The sequence below is a fragment of the Amblyraja radiata genome, chromosome 10, assembly GCF_010909765.2.
Source record: "Amblyraja radiata isolate CabotCenter1 chromosome 10, sAmbRad1.1.pri, whole genome shotgun sequence".
Lineage (NCBI taxonomy): Eukaryota > Metazoa > Chordata > Chondrichthyes > Rajiformes > Rajidae > Amblyraja > Amblyraja radiata.
Window position 1 is genome coordinate 57,404,619 of NC_045965.1, and position 13,626 is coordinate 57,418,244.

Here is a 13,626-nt window from a genome sequence, read left to right on the forward strand (position 1 = left end):
TTAGGTTCATCGTAACATGAATACTGTGAATACAAGACAAATTGCTGGGGATTCTTGCAGTTTCCAAAAATCTCAAAGATTTTGAGAAAGGGACTCAAATTCTTTAAAATGTCAAGGTAGGGACCCACAGAGTTCAGATAGAAATGTGCAGATTTGGTTGTGGGATGGAATTAATTGCTATGATGCCTCGTGATCTATTTATCTTGCAACTTCAAATTTGACAAATTTTACAATGAGATGATAGAAAGCAGGAGGTTAATGATCAAAATATATATGACCGAATAATCCAGCAGTCAAGGAATGGTGCTTGATAGAGGATCACTTCACAACATTTCTTTGCGTGACAGCAATTGCTAGTGGCTCTCGTGTGTGGGGGAATTAAGGAGGGGAGATTTGGATGGTTATTCCTGATAACCTTTTCAATAAATGTCATAGAAGTAAACAATTGCTGCATAAATGTAATCGTAAGGTCTCTTAGTCCATAGAGATGTCACTAACTTCAGTTATAACTGAGTGAATAGTGATATGAGTGCCATTAACATGATTACTGTCGGCCTTTTAAACGGTGCATTGGCTGTTTCCAATGTATTTGTGAGGCCACAGGGCATATCTGAATTTATATTTCAAGCGGGAAAAAAACAAACTGTTGGAGGAACTCAGCAAGTCGGGCAGCATCTGTGGAGGGAAATGTAGTGTTAACATTTTCAGTGGAGAATCTTCCTCGGGACTGCTTCAACCAGATGAAGAGTCTCGACCTGAAACACTGACTTTCCATTTTCTTCCACAGATGTTGCCTGAAAGTCAACTCGTCAAGTCGAGATCCTTCACCTAGCTAAAGCAGTTTAGGGATCTCAACCTGAAACGCTAACTTTCTGTTTTCCTCCACAGATGTTGCCTGACATGCAGAGCTCCTCCAGTAGTTTATTGTTCAACATTTCCCGATTTGCACTCAATTCTCTGCCACAATGAACAATTTGCATTCCCGTATCATTTAATGTATTGTTACAACATGAAAGGCGGATTGCATTTACTAGCTTTGAGATATGAATCCAGGCAATAGCTTGCAAGATGTTTGACATTCACTACCAATTTTCATGCAAACTAATTTTTGATAAAAAATTTTTTATTTTTAATATGTCACCGAGTGCTGGGCATTGAGTATTTAATCTGACAGAAAGTGTCAAAGTGATATGACATTTGACACCTGCAAAAGGAAGGTGGAGGAAATACTATCAAACGGCAGATGAATTCAACAAGTCATGCAACATGGAAACAAGCTCACAGAATCTGTGTCGACCATCATGCACTCTTGAGTTTATCTTCATCAATTAGCATTTGGCATCCACAACTTCAGGTTGCGATGGGAGCTGAAATGATTAGAAATTACATTACAACATTTTTGGAATAGAAAATTGATCTAAGATATTTCACAGAATATATATTTTGCATTTCCATGTATAAGAACGCCCCCAAGCTGGTTATCGTCAAGTAAGTACTGCAAATTAGTCACTTCATTATGGAGGAAATAGAGCAGCCAGTTTGTTGAGAAAGCATTACGGTAATGGCTGGAAAATCTGTTTGTTTTTTTTTTCCCCCTGATATCAAACGAGGATTAAATGTTGCTGGCAACATGGGGAATATGTCCATGCTCCTCCTTAAAGTAGTCCCCTGGGATTGTTTACGTCCATCTGAGAAGACAAATTGCCGCAATTCAATATTGCGCACCAAAATGTGTCTCAGACTATTGCAAAGATTTACACCAATCTAAGGTTTTCCCACGTTCTATTTGTTTTTCAAATGGTTTCCCCGTAAATATTTTTTAAATCTCTAAATTGTTATACTATAGAGAGGTAGAAGATATGCCAACCTCAGGATTGTTCTGGAATTTTCAAAACATTTAAATTAATGTTTAGAGTGCAAGTGTTTGGTTTAATGAAGTGTTTTCAAGAAGAGAGTACAGAAACAGGGGTCTTCTAAAGGGATATTGTGGAACTTCAGATGAGTGAAAGTAAGGCAGCCAATTGTAATTGAACAATTGGAGGTAGACAAGAGGCCAATGTTGTTGGGTGCTGAGTTCTCTGGATTTAGAAATGTAAGGAGTTACAGAGATATGAAAGGAATGAGGCCTTGAAGCGATTTGAGAAGGTTTGACATTTTAAAATCTGAAGCCTAAATAGATCGAAGCTGTTACTCTTCAGCAAATTTATTATGAGGGGCTCTCTATAGATCAAGCTGATCTCAGAATAAGAGACCACTTTTTAAAATATCTTCAGCAGTATGATGGTGCAGCAGTGCTGCAGCGGTACCTCACAGCTCCTGAGACCCAGGTTTGGTCCCAAACTTGGATACTGACTGTAGAGTTGACAAATTGTTCTGTCGGGTCTTCTGCCAGATCCCCTGGTTTCCTCCCTCAACTTGATAGGTTGATTACACATTACACCACATTGTAGGTGAGAGGTGAAGGAGCAAAAGGAGACTTGATGGACTTGAGAGAGAATTTGCCAGTGTATAGGGAAATAACTGAAATGGAAAGGAAGTGATGAGGTTCTTCTGCTCGAATTTGGCATGGACCTGATAAGCGAAATGGCTTCATTAAATGACACAGGTAGACAAAAATGCTGGAGAAACTCAGCGGGTGAGGCAGCATCTATCGAGCGAAGGAAATAGGCGACCTTTTCGGGTCGAGACCCTTCTTCATACTGATGTGGGGGTGGGGGGGTGGGAAGAAGAAAGGAAGAGGCAGCCAGTAGGCTGTGGGAGAGCTGGGATGGGGAGGGGAAAGAAGGAGAAAGCAGGGACTATCTGAAATTGGAGAAGTCAATGTTCATACCGCTGGGGTGTAAACTACCCAAGCAAAATATGAGGTGCTGCTCCTCTAATTTACGGTGGGCTTCATTCTGGCCATGGAGGAGGCCCAGGACAGAAAGGTCGGATTCGGAATGGGAGGGGGAGTTGAAGTGCTGAGCCACCGGGAGATCAGGTTGGTTATTGCGAACCGAGTGGAGGTGTGAAGCGATCGCCAAGCCTACTGCTTGGTTTCACCGATGTAGAGCAGCTGACACCTGGAGCTGCGGATGCAATAGATGAGGTTGGAGGAGGTGCAGGTGAACCTCTGCCGCACCTGGAAAGACTGCTTGGGTCCTTGGATGGAGTCGAGGGGGGAGGTAAAGCGACAAGTGTAGCATTTCCTGCGGTTGCAAGAGAAAGTGCCAGGAGAGGGGGTGGTTTGGGTGGGAAGGGATGAATTGACTAGGGAGTTACGGAGGGAGCGGTCTCTGTGGAAAGCCGAAAGGGGAGGAGATGGGATGATGTGGCCAGTGATGGGATCCCGTTGGAGGTGGTGAAAATGTCAGTGGATTATTTATTGTATGTGATGGCTGGTAGGGTGGAAGGTGAGGACAAGGGGGACTCTTGTCTTCATTATGCCTTCATTAAATGACATAATAAGTAAGTACAAACCTAGCCCATCATGAGCAAAGGCAGTTTCAAAAACGAGTCTCTTGAAGTGGGTCTCAGGTCATCTCAGTATAAGTGAGCACTTGTGGATTAGTTCTTTGTTGCTAAATTCCGAATGGCTCAGGGTAGTGCTACTCGTGCATCATCTCTCTATATACAGGTCTGAAGGAGATATCTGTGGTCTGAAGACAGCTTTTTAAAATGAAGTATGATATAATTGATCAGCAAAGCTTTTCATTTTCTTTTTGAAATGAAATTGCCTGTTGCATTTTCCTGTCGTTCTTGTGACAACATTTTTCTATATCAGCGTCATGATTGTTCATTGGTGCAATTTCAAGAGTACCATCACTGGCTTGTTTCTGTGTGATGTTTGTATAGTTCCATGTACTGTTGACTGTCTTCATTTCATTGTAGATGGTAGAATGTCGATATAAGTTTGTACTATAACCTCAGCTTCGATGACATCAATTCTGTGTTCCATAACTGCTGAAGCTGTGACCAATTGTTTAGTTGTAGACATTATATTTCTGCATATTTGTGATTTTACCTGATAAATGATGTCTAACAAATATCATAAAATGAACCTGGAAATTATTTACATTTGTGTTTTTAGAATATTAGTTTTATGCCAAATATATATTTTCAGTGTTTTATTTAAACTATATTCAAGAGCATAAGAAAAATATGAATGAAAACAGTAAAAGAGGGTGTTTATTCAAAAAACATTTCTACTCTCACGTATATTTAGTTAACTTCCCTAAAACAAACAAACACCAGGATCAAATACTTAATGTATTCTTATTTTGAAGAAGGAATGAAAACTGATTTGCTTTTGTGTAGTTAATTACAGTAAACAGATAAACTGTTCAAGGGAATTAGACAAGTACATAAATAATTATAGCAGCTGTTAGCCATGTTGCTGCTTAGGTCTGCTTTACTATTTATTAAGATCATGGCTGGACTCCTAAATCGGGTCCACTTTCCCCACCCTATCTCGTATATATATAACCTTTAGACAGTGCAAATGCATGTTTGAATGTTAAAAGCTGCATCAAGTTTAGTGTACACAAGTGATCAGCATATCAAAATCAATATTTTGATAACATTTACTTTTTTTCAATGAAAATTGGTATAAACTATTAAGATCTTAAAGCTTGCAGTAAATACTTGCTTTTTGTTTCAATTTGATTACTTTTGGGTGTTAGCGGGAGTAAAATTTTAATTGTTGCAAGTCTTTCACCCAGTTGGAAGAAATTTTGTAGGATCAAAGATCTCATGCCAAAGTTTTGAGATGGCCACTTGTAATGGGGTAAAATTATTCCAGTTACAGAAAGGCAACTAACTTTGTGTAAATTGGAAAAGTTACTTAGAGCTTAGGCATATTACTGGTCGAGGTGGTATCTGTGTGTAAATGTGTGTATGTGTGACATTATTCTTGATTGCAATGCCTTTGTTTGCTGAACTGAGAGTACTATTAAGAATCAAGCTGGAAAAAATGACCACATCTGAAGTGTGCAGCACAATTTTTTAATTCTGTCAAGACATCCAGGTTCGGTTTTCATGTCTGTTTAGGGACAATTTAAACAATGTCTGAAAAAAAAGTTCTTGAAATGTCCACTCTTGTATGTTTTTACCCCCCAAACGTTTTTCAACAGCTGCTTCAGTTGGATTTTCATCCATATGTATATCTGGTGCACACTCCAGAATAATGGGTATGAAGCTGCAGCTGTATTGGTAATACAAGGGCTGTAAGTTTGGCATTTATTGCATAGGTAAATTTAGACATTGATGTGGAATAAATGCTGGTATGCAGATCTTATAAATCTGTGTAATTCTACTTGGGAATAAGCATCTACATCACAATATTGCAAATCTCCTGCCGAAAATAAATATTTTTAAGAAGGTGCTGGTGGTTTACTGGAATGCATAACATGTACATTAGTACAATATGTTTTGTGTATTAAGATCCAGATCCTTAATTTGAAAATCCAGCCAATTGCACAGATTTTTTCAATAAGCATTTGAAATATAAGATTCTTCCAAAGCTATTATTTGTAAGTGTTCATTTATACACTTTAATTCCCATCACTGTAAACTAAAACTGGATTTTAAAGCTTTAGTCAAAGCTTTTTCATAACGTGACTACTTAGACGGGCTAAAATGCCTCTGTATTTAATGTTTTTCAGAAATTGATACTGAAGTATCTTTTTATAAATGTGTTTTTTTGCAGCATAAATGCAATCCACGCTACAGTGAGGATTTTGTTCTTCAACTGGAAACTGAACTCGTGCAGGCAAGGTTAAGAGAAGCAGAAACACAATGTGCACTTAAAGAAATGCAGGACAAAATCTTGGACATAGAAAAGGTAGTTGAATTAACAACTTTGACCCTGTTTTTATAGTTTAGTAGAAATGTTAAGACCAAGATTGTTCAGTAGCAACTAAAACTTTCATTCTCACTTAATCAAATTCCAAACATTAAAAATCTATTTTCCATTTAGCTTAGTTTTAGAGATACAGTATGAAACAGGCCCTTCTGCCTACATTAGCTATTGATCACCAGTGCACATTAGTATGATATCCCACTTTCTCATCCAATCCTTACATATTAAGGGCCAATGAACCTACAAACCCACACGTCTTTGGGATTGAACATGTAAATATTACAACTTGCCGTTTTCCGTCAAACTTTATTGTGCGCCACAATATTTTACTGTGTTACAAACTATTTACAAAAAGCCATTGTTTTAAAGAAAATGGTGGAAAAGCTATTGATTAAGATCTGAATACTGAGAAAACGCTAAATAAAGCAAATGTAATCAGGGGATTCAAAGGTGATAATCTCCTTTCCAGCTGTAAAATTGTAGTGCTTAGTACACAAAGATGGCCATGCTGATCTTTAAGTCGACTTAATTGTTTTCCTAGTCACCCTTTTTATTCTTGATATTCCTGCAGAACAAATTGGGATTTTCCTTTACCTTGCCTGCCAGATCTATTTCATGTATTTTTTGGCCTGTTCGTTGCTGCCTCAAGGGCCCTCCTACGCTTATACTTTGATGTATGCCTCCTTTTTCCCCAAACAGAGCCTTAACATCTCTTGTCAACCAGGGTTCCCTAAACCTGCCTACTTTTCCTTTCACGTCAACAGGTACATGCCCCTGTACTTCTGATATAACACTAAGATTTGTAACTTTGTACCATTTTTAACAACAGCGAAGCAGCTCCTTACCCGATGAGGATAATGTGGCCAGGTTGCAAGAAGAGCTCATAGGGGCAAAACTAAGAGAAGCAGAGGCAATAGTGAGTCTAAAAGATCTTGGGCAGCAAGTTAAAGATTTGGACGATCATTGGCAGGTAAGAGAACTCTTATTCCAGTTGGCACTTGGTACATAACAATGTTTTTATGTTGCATTATCTCCAATATTCATTGGATAAAATGTTTATCAGGTTTCCACAAAACATAATGTGGGGTTTTATACAAAATATTTACTTAGAATTACCAGTGGTTTCTTTTCATATCCTTTCTTGCAGTAGAAATTTATTACGTGCTAAAAGAGTCGAGTGTTTTATTGTCATTGTCCCAGATCGAACATTGCAGCAGCACAACAGCATATGGAAACATAGTATACTGTAAACAATATAATAAACAAGAAAAAAAAGTTCAATGTGTGACACGCGCGCACACGCATGCACGTGCAAAAAGCCAAAACCAATGCCTCCAAGTCTATGTAGTTCAGAACTTACTTGGAGGTTATAGTGTTCAGTAGCCGGATGGCTGTAGGGATTAAACTGTTCCTGAACCTGGACGTTGGTTTTTAGGCTCCTGTACAACCTTCCCGATGGCAGGGGTGAAATGAGTGTGTGGCCAGGCTGGTGTGGGTCTCTTATGATGCTGAGGCAGCGCTCCTGTAAATCCCTTCGATGGTTGGGAGGTCAGAAGCCGTGATGGACTGGGCAGTGTTCATCACTTTTTGCAGTCTTCTACGCTCCTGGGCATTCAAGTGTGTACTGCAGTGAAATTTGCTGTTCTGACACAGACACACAGTGCCCTCCATAATGTTTGGGACAAAGATCCATCATTTATTTATTTGCCTCTGTACTCCACAATTCGAGATTTGTAATAGAAAGGGTATTTTTACACATTTTGGTTTCACCAGAAATTACAGCTGTGTTTATACATAGTCCCCCCCCCCCCCCCCCCCCCCCATTTCAGGGCACCATAATGTTTGGGACACATGGCTTCACAGGTGTTAGTAATTGCTCAGGTGTTTTTAAATGCCTCCTTCATGCAGGTATAAGAGAGCTCTCAGCACCTAGTCTTCAGTCATTCCATCACCTTTGGAAACTTTTATTATTGCTATTTATCAACATGAGGACCAAAGTTGTGGCGATGAAAGTCAAAGAAGCTATTATGAGACTGAGAAACAAGAATAAACTGTTATAGAGATATTAGCCAAACCTTCGTCTTACCAAAATCAACTGTTTGAAACATCATTAAGAAGAAAGAGAACACTGGTGAGCTTACTAATCGCTAAAAGACTGGCAGGCCAAGGAAGACCCCCATGGCTGATGACAGAAGAATTATCTCTCTAATAAAGAAAAATCCCCAAACACCTGTCCGACAGATCAGAAACACTCTTCAGGAATCGGGTGTGGATTTGTCAATGACCACTGCCACAGAAGACTTCATGAACAGAAATACCGAGGCTACACTGCAAGATGCAAACCACTGGTTAGCTGCAAAAATGGGATGGCCATGTTACAGTTTGCCAAGAAGTACTTAAAAAAGCAACCACAGTTCTGGAAAAAGGTCTTGTGGACAGATGAGACGAAGATTAACATATCAGAGTGATGGCAAGAGCAAAGTATGGAGGAGAGAAGGAACTGTCCAAGATCCAAAGCATACCACTTCATCTGTGAAACACGGTGGTGGGGGTATTATGCCCTGGGCATGTATGGCTGCTGACGTACTGGCTCACTTAGCTTATGATGATACAACTGCTGATGGTAGTAGCATAATGAATTCTGAAATGTATAGACACATCCTATCTGCTCAATTTGAAATAAAATGCCCCAAAACACATTGGCCAGTGGTTCATTCAACAGCAAGACAATGATCCCAAACATATTGCTAAAGCAACAAAGGAATTTTTCAAAGCTAAAAAATGGTCAATACTTGAGTGGCCAAGTCAATCAACTGATCTGAACCCAATTGAGCATGCCTTTTATATGCTGAAGAGAAAACTGAAGGGGACTAACCCCCAGAACAAGCATAAGCGAAAGATGGCTGCAATACAGGCCTGGCAGAGCATCACCAGAGAAGACACCAGAGAAGAGAATTTTCCTAATCGGTGGCCGATTAGGAAAAGGGGAGATGCAACGAGACCTGGGTGTCATGGTACACCAGTCATTGAAAGTAGGCATGCAGGTGCAGCAAGCAGTGAAGAAAGCGAATGGTATGTTAGCATTCATAGCAAAAGGATTTGAGTACTGGACCAGGGAGGTTCTACTGCAGTTGTACAGGGTCCTGGTGAGACCACACCTGGAGTATTGCGTACAGTTTTGGTCTCCTAATCTGAGGAAATACATTCTTGCCGTGGAGGGAGTACAGAGAAGGTTCACCACACTGATATCTGGGATGTCAGGACTTTCATATGAAAAAAGACTGGATAGACTCGGCTTGTACTCGCTAGAATTTAGAAGATTGAGGGGGGATCTTATAGAAACTTACAAAATTCTTAAGGGGTTGGACAGGCTAGATGCAGGAAGATTGTTCCCGATGTTGGGGAAGTCCAGAACAAGGGGTCACAGTTTAAGGATAAGGGGGAAATGTTTTAGGACCGAGATGAGAAAATATCTTTCACACAGAGTGGTGAATCTCTGGAATTCTCTGCCACAGAAGGTAGTTGAGGCCAGTTCATTGGCTATATTTTAGAGGGAGTTAGATGTGGCCCTTGTGGCTAAAGGGATCAGGGGGTATGGAGAGAAGGCAGGTACAGGATAATGAGTTGGATGATCAGCCATGATCATATTGAATGGTGGTGCAGGTCGAAGGGCCGAATGGCCTACTCCTGCACCTATTTTCTATGTTTCTATGACACCCAGCAACTGGTGATGTCCCTGATTCGCAGACTTCAAACAGTCATTGCATGCAAAGGATATGCAACAAAATATTAAACATGACTACTTTCATTTACATGACATTGCTGTGTCCCAAACATAATGGTGCCCTGAAATGGTGGGGGTGGGGGGGGGGGGGACGGACTATGAAAAAACACTGCTATAATTTCAACAGCAGCAAAAGAGCAGGTAAAGACTGGAAAAGGAAATAGGAACGTTTGTTATTATCTGAGATGCTGCAGTTGGTTTATTTTATCAGTTATCAATGTTTTATTACAAATTGCAAAATAAACATTTATATAGCATTTTAAGGTATCGTGAAAGCATTTGGTATGATTCCACTAGAGGGTGCAGTTATTTCAGTGCTGATCTCAGTGAATTGGATTGGATTGGATTCAATTTATTGTCATTATAAAGTGATAGAAATGTATTTCTCTTCATTTTTGTATGGCATTGATGATCAAAAGGTGACTGAAAACTCGATGAACGTTGAAGCATGTAATTCATTCTTAGTTTATATTTTGTCATTACATTTTCTTTACATTTTGATCCTTTTGCTGCATTTGGGTAACGATATAGGTAAAGCGATTGTTATGGATATTCATGCTTCATACACACTTCACAAAATATATCTAAAATAAGTCTTAAGTATCTGTGACAAAGGGAATAGAGTTATCAAAGCAATAATAATACTGTTGTAATAATATTAAATAATTGATTCCCAGTTTAAAGAGGCAGTTAATCATGTGTTTAACTTTAAATTCTCAAAAAATATTCAATGATTATGCAGTGTATTCCTTGCATAAAGAAATGAAACAAACTGCACCTCCTTGTGGATTCATACAAAGTGCTCTATGATTTAATTTTATGCGCCACGACCACAATTTACATTAAATTTAACTGTTATCTGTCCCTTAGTACTTTGAAATTTCTGGGCACTTAGTAAAATTGCTTGAACAGTTTTCTGCAGTAATTGAACATTTTTCAGGAAGAAATATATCATAGATATTCAAAGTGAGGCCTGTAAGATTTGTGTGTAAATATAAATGTTTTGTGAAATTGATGCAGAATTTAATTTGATACTAATACAGTGTAAAAAAATAAAAAGGCAATGCACCAAGTAACCAGTTAGGCAAAACAACTAGAAGGACTAATATATTAGCCTTCATTATAACTGATTTGGAGTGCAAAAGTAAGGAAGTCTTGGTATAATAATGTAAAGCTTTGATACTGTGTGCAATCTTGATCTCTCTAGTTATGAGGATATATTGGTCTCAAAACAAAAACACTGTTGGAATAAATGAGAAGAAGTGTCCTGACCCAAAACATTACCTATCCCTGTCCTCCCGAAATGCTGCCTGACCGGCTAAGTAACTCGAGCTCTTCTTTTTTTTTCCCTTTTTTTTTTTTTTGTAAACCACATTTGTAGAGCCTTGTTTGTCGATATACATTGTCTCAGTCAGTGCAGCGTATGTTTATAAGACTGATTCCTGGAATGAGTTTATTGTACCAAGTGGAGGGATGCAAGTAAGACAGGGTAAGAGGTGGTTTTGTTGATTGGAGTTTGGAAAAATGATGGATAAAATTAGACAAGTTTTCTACACCTTGATAATAGACAATAGGTGCAGGAGTAGGCCATTTGACCCTTCGAGCCATTCAATGTGATCATGGCTGATCATCCCCAACCAGTACCCCGTTCCTGCCTTCTCCCCATTTCCCCAGACTCCGCTATCTTTAAGAGCCCTATCTAGCTCTCTCTTGAAAGCATCCAGAGAACCTGCCTCCACCGCCCTCTGAGGCGGAGAATTCCACAGATGTCACAGTTGGTGGAGCAACCCAAGTTGCACTCCTTCAAAATGTTCCCATTTTCTCTCTGTCTCTTGGTGATGTTGAGCCTCTTATTTATTTAACCGTCTTCTTGAGTTCCTTGGCTTTGCTTGATGATGGTTTATTCAAAGGCATAGTGACTGGATATTTCTTGATACTGGGATATCGAGTTCATGGTGAACACTGCAAAACACTGCAAAAAAACTGTAAACACTGCAAAAAGACTGTCAGTAGCACCACTCAGTAACAACACCACTTATGGATACCATCATGCGCTGAATATCTCAACCGTGAATCCCAATCATTGTACAATGATACTCTGGTCAGAGATACTGTGAGATGGCAGATACTTAAATGGGATGAATAAGTTGGCTTTTACTTTCAAGGCCTTGTGCAAGAATTGTTACTAAACAAGGTATCATGCAAGAAGAAGCATGACAGAAGGATTGGAAGGTTGTGGGAGATGCACATTCAAGCCTGAAAGGGGAGCACGAAGGAGGTTTTCCGATTTTGATCGACCTGCAAAAGTCAAGAGTACGTAGAATTATAGGAGATAAGAGCTGGGCAAAATTAACATTTCAGCCGCACAACTGTTAGCATATTTCCACCACCCCCCCCCCCCCCCCCCCCCCCCCTCACCTCCCCATGTCCAAAGCCATCTGGGAAGCTCATACCCTTGTCAAGACAAGGAGAAACTCAAACCATAGATACTAAAATAGTAACCACTGATTGGAACTCCTCAAGTATAAGGCCTTTATTTGAGAAAAGAGGAGAGTAAACGGTGAGTCATACTTAATTCCTGATACTTTGGACAGTGGTTTGGGCAGGGGGGGGTGGTGTTGTCTTATGATAACTTAGCAGACTAAGTGCACAAGCTTAGAAGAATGCAAAATGATCTCCCCGAAACGTGGAAAACTCTTACACAGCTTGATAAAGTAGACTGCTTTCGTCTGGCTCGGTTGCCAAGGAGTCTCAATATAAGGGCTGAGGAGTGGAAATTTCATCATCCCAAGGATAATGAATCTTTGAATTTTTGCTCAAGAGGGCTGTGGAAGCTCAATTGATGAGTATGAAGACAGATCATACAGGTCTTTAGGAATTAAAGGAATCGATGGATATAGTGTACATAAGAGGCACAAAGATAAAAGATAGGCCTTGATTTTATTGCATGTCAGAGGAGCCAAAATACCTACTATTTCTTTGGTTCTTATAATGTCATGAGTGTTTCAGAAAAAAGGTATCAGTAGTGAAATGAGTGTATAACTATGTGGCATCTTTTGATCTTTACAACTAGATTCATTTCACGATACTCAGGGCACGAACTTTAATTTTCCGTATTTCTACTGGTACTAAGGTGGTTAGAGTTTCAGTCAACTACTTTGTTTAAAAATGAAAGTTGAAGAGTTCATATGTTCAGGTTTTTAGAACATAGCAAAGTACGGCACAGGAACAGGCCTTTCTGCCCAAAATGAACATGCCAAACATGGTCTAGTTAAACTAATCGCTCATGCTTGCATGTGATCCATATCCTCCCACTCCCTGCATATCTGCATGCCTATCTTAAAAACTTCTTCAACATTACTATTGTATCTGCTTGCACCATCAGTCCTGGCAGCACGTTCCAAGCACCCACCACTCTGTAAAAAAAAAAAAAACTTGTCCTAATATCCCGTTTAAATTTTCTCCCTCTGAACTTCAGGTTATGTGCTCTAGTCTTTGACATTTCTACCCTGGGGGAAAAAAGGTTCTGACTGTAATAATTGTTTGATTCAGCAGATGGCAGTATGAATGCTGTTTGGTCTGCGGAAGATTTAATACTGCAGACGTTGTCTTAAATAAATTATTATCAAGTAACTAGAACTCAAATCATTTATTTTATTATAAAAACACCCAAAATGTGATTTTATCACTAGGATACATGATGGATATTTGTAGCAGTAGCAGGAAAAATAAATGATATTTGTTTATTAATTGGTGTAACAGATTGATCGAATGGACCATTTTTCCAGTCTATCAGCGTTTTCTGCCCAGATATATTTTAATCTAATTTAGTGTTGTCATTAATACACATCAGGAAAAACTATTTTTGCCACATTTACCTTTTCATTTCCGTCTTTCATCCTCTCGTATTCCTTCAGTCCCCTGATCTGATCACTTTGACACCAGCTGACTAAGTGGAATATCTCACATTTGAGATGAAGCAGTTTTGGGCTGACTTTTCATG

At 39.3% G+C, this 13,626-nt stretch overlaps 1 protein-coding gene across 10 annotated transcripts in view; it reads left to right on the plus strand.

The window, feature by feature from the left end:
* Positions 1-13,626, plus strand: part of evi5 (ecotropic viral integration site 5) — a 178,679-nt gene that overhangs the window by 71,837 nt on the left and 93,216 nt on the right. For all 10 annotated transcript variants that reach the window (XM_033028952.1, XM_033028950.1, XM_033028943.1 and 7 more), the window contains 2 exons: positions 5,687-5,821; positions 6,669-6,809. In XM_033028952.1, coding sequence (XP_032884843.1) covers positions 5,687-5,821; positions 6,669-6,809 — 276 coding nt within the window. The remainder of the gene's footprint in view (positions 1-5,686; positions 5,822-6,668; positions 6,810-13,626) is intronic.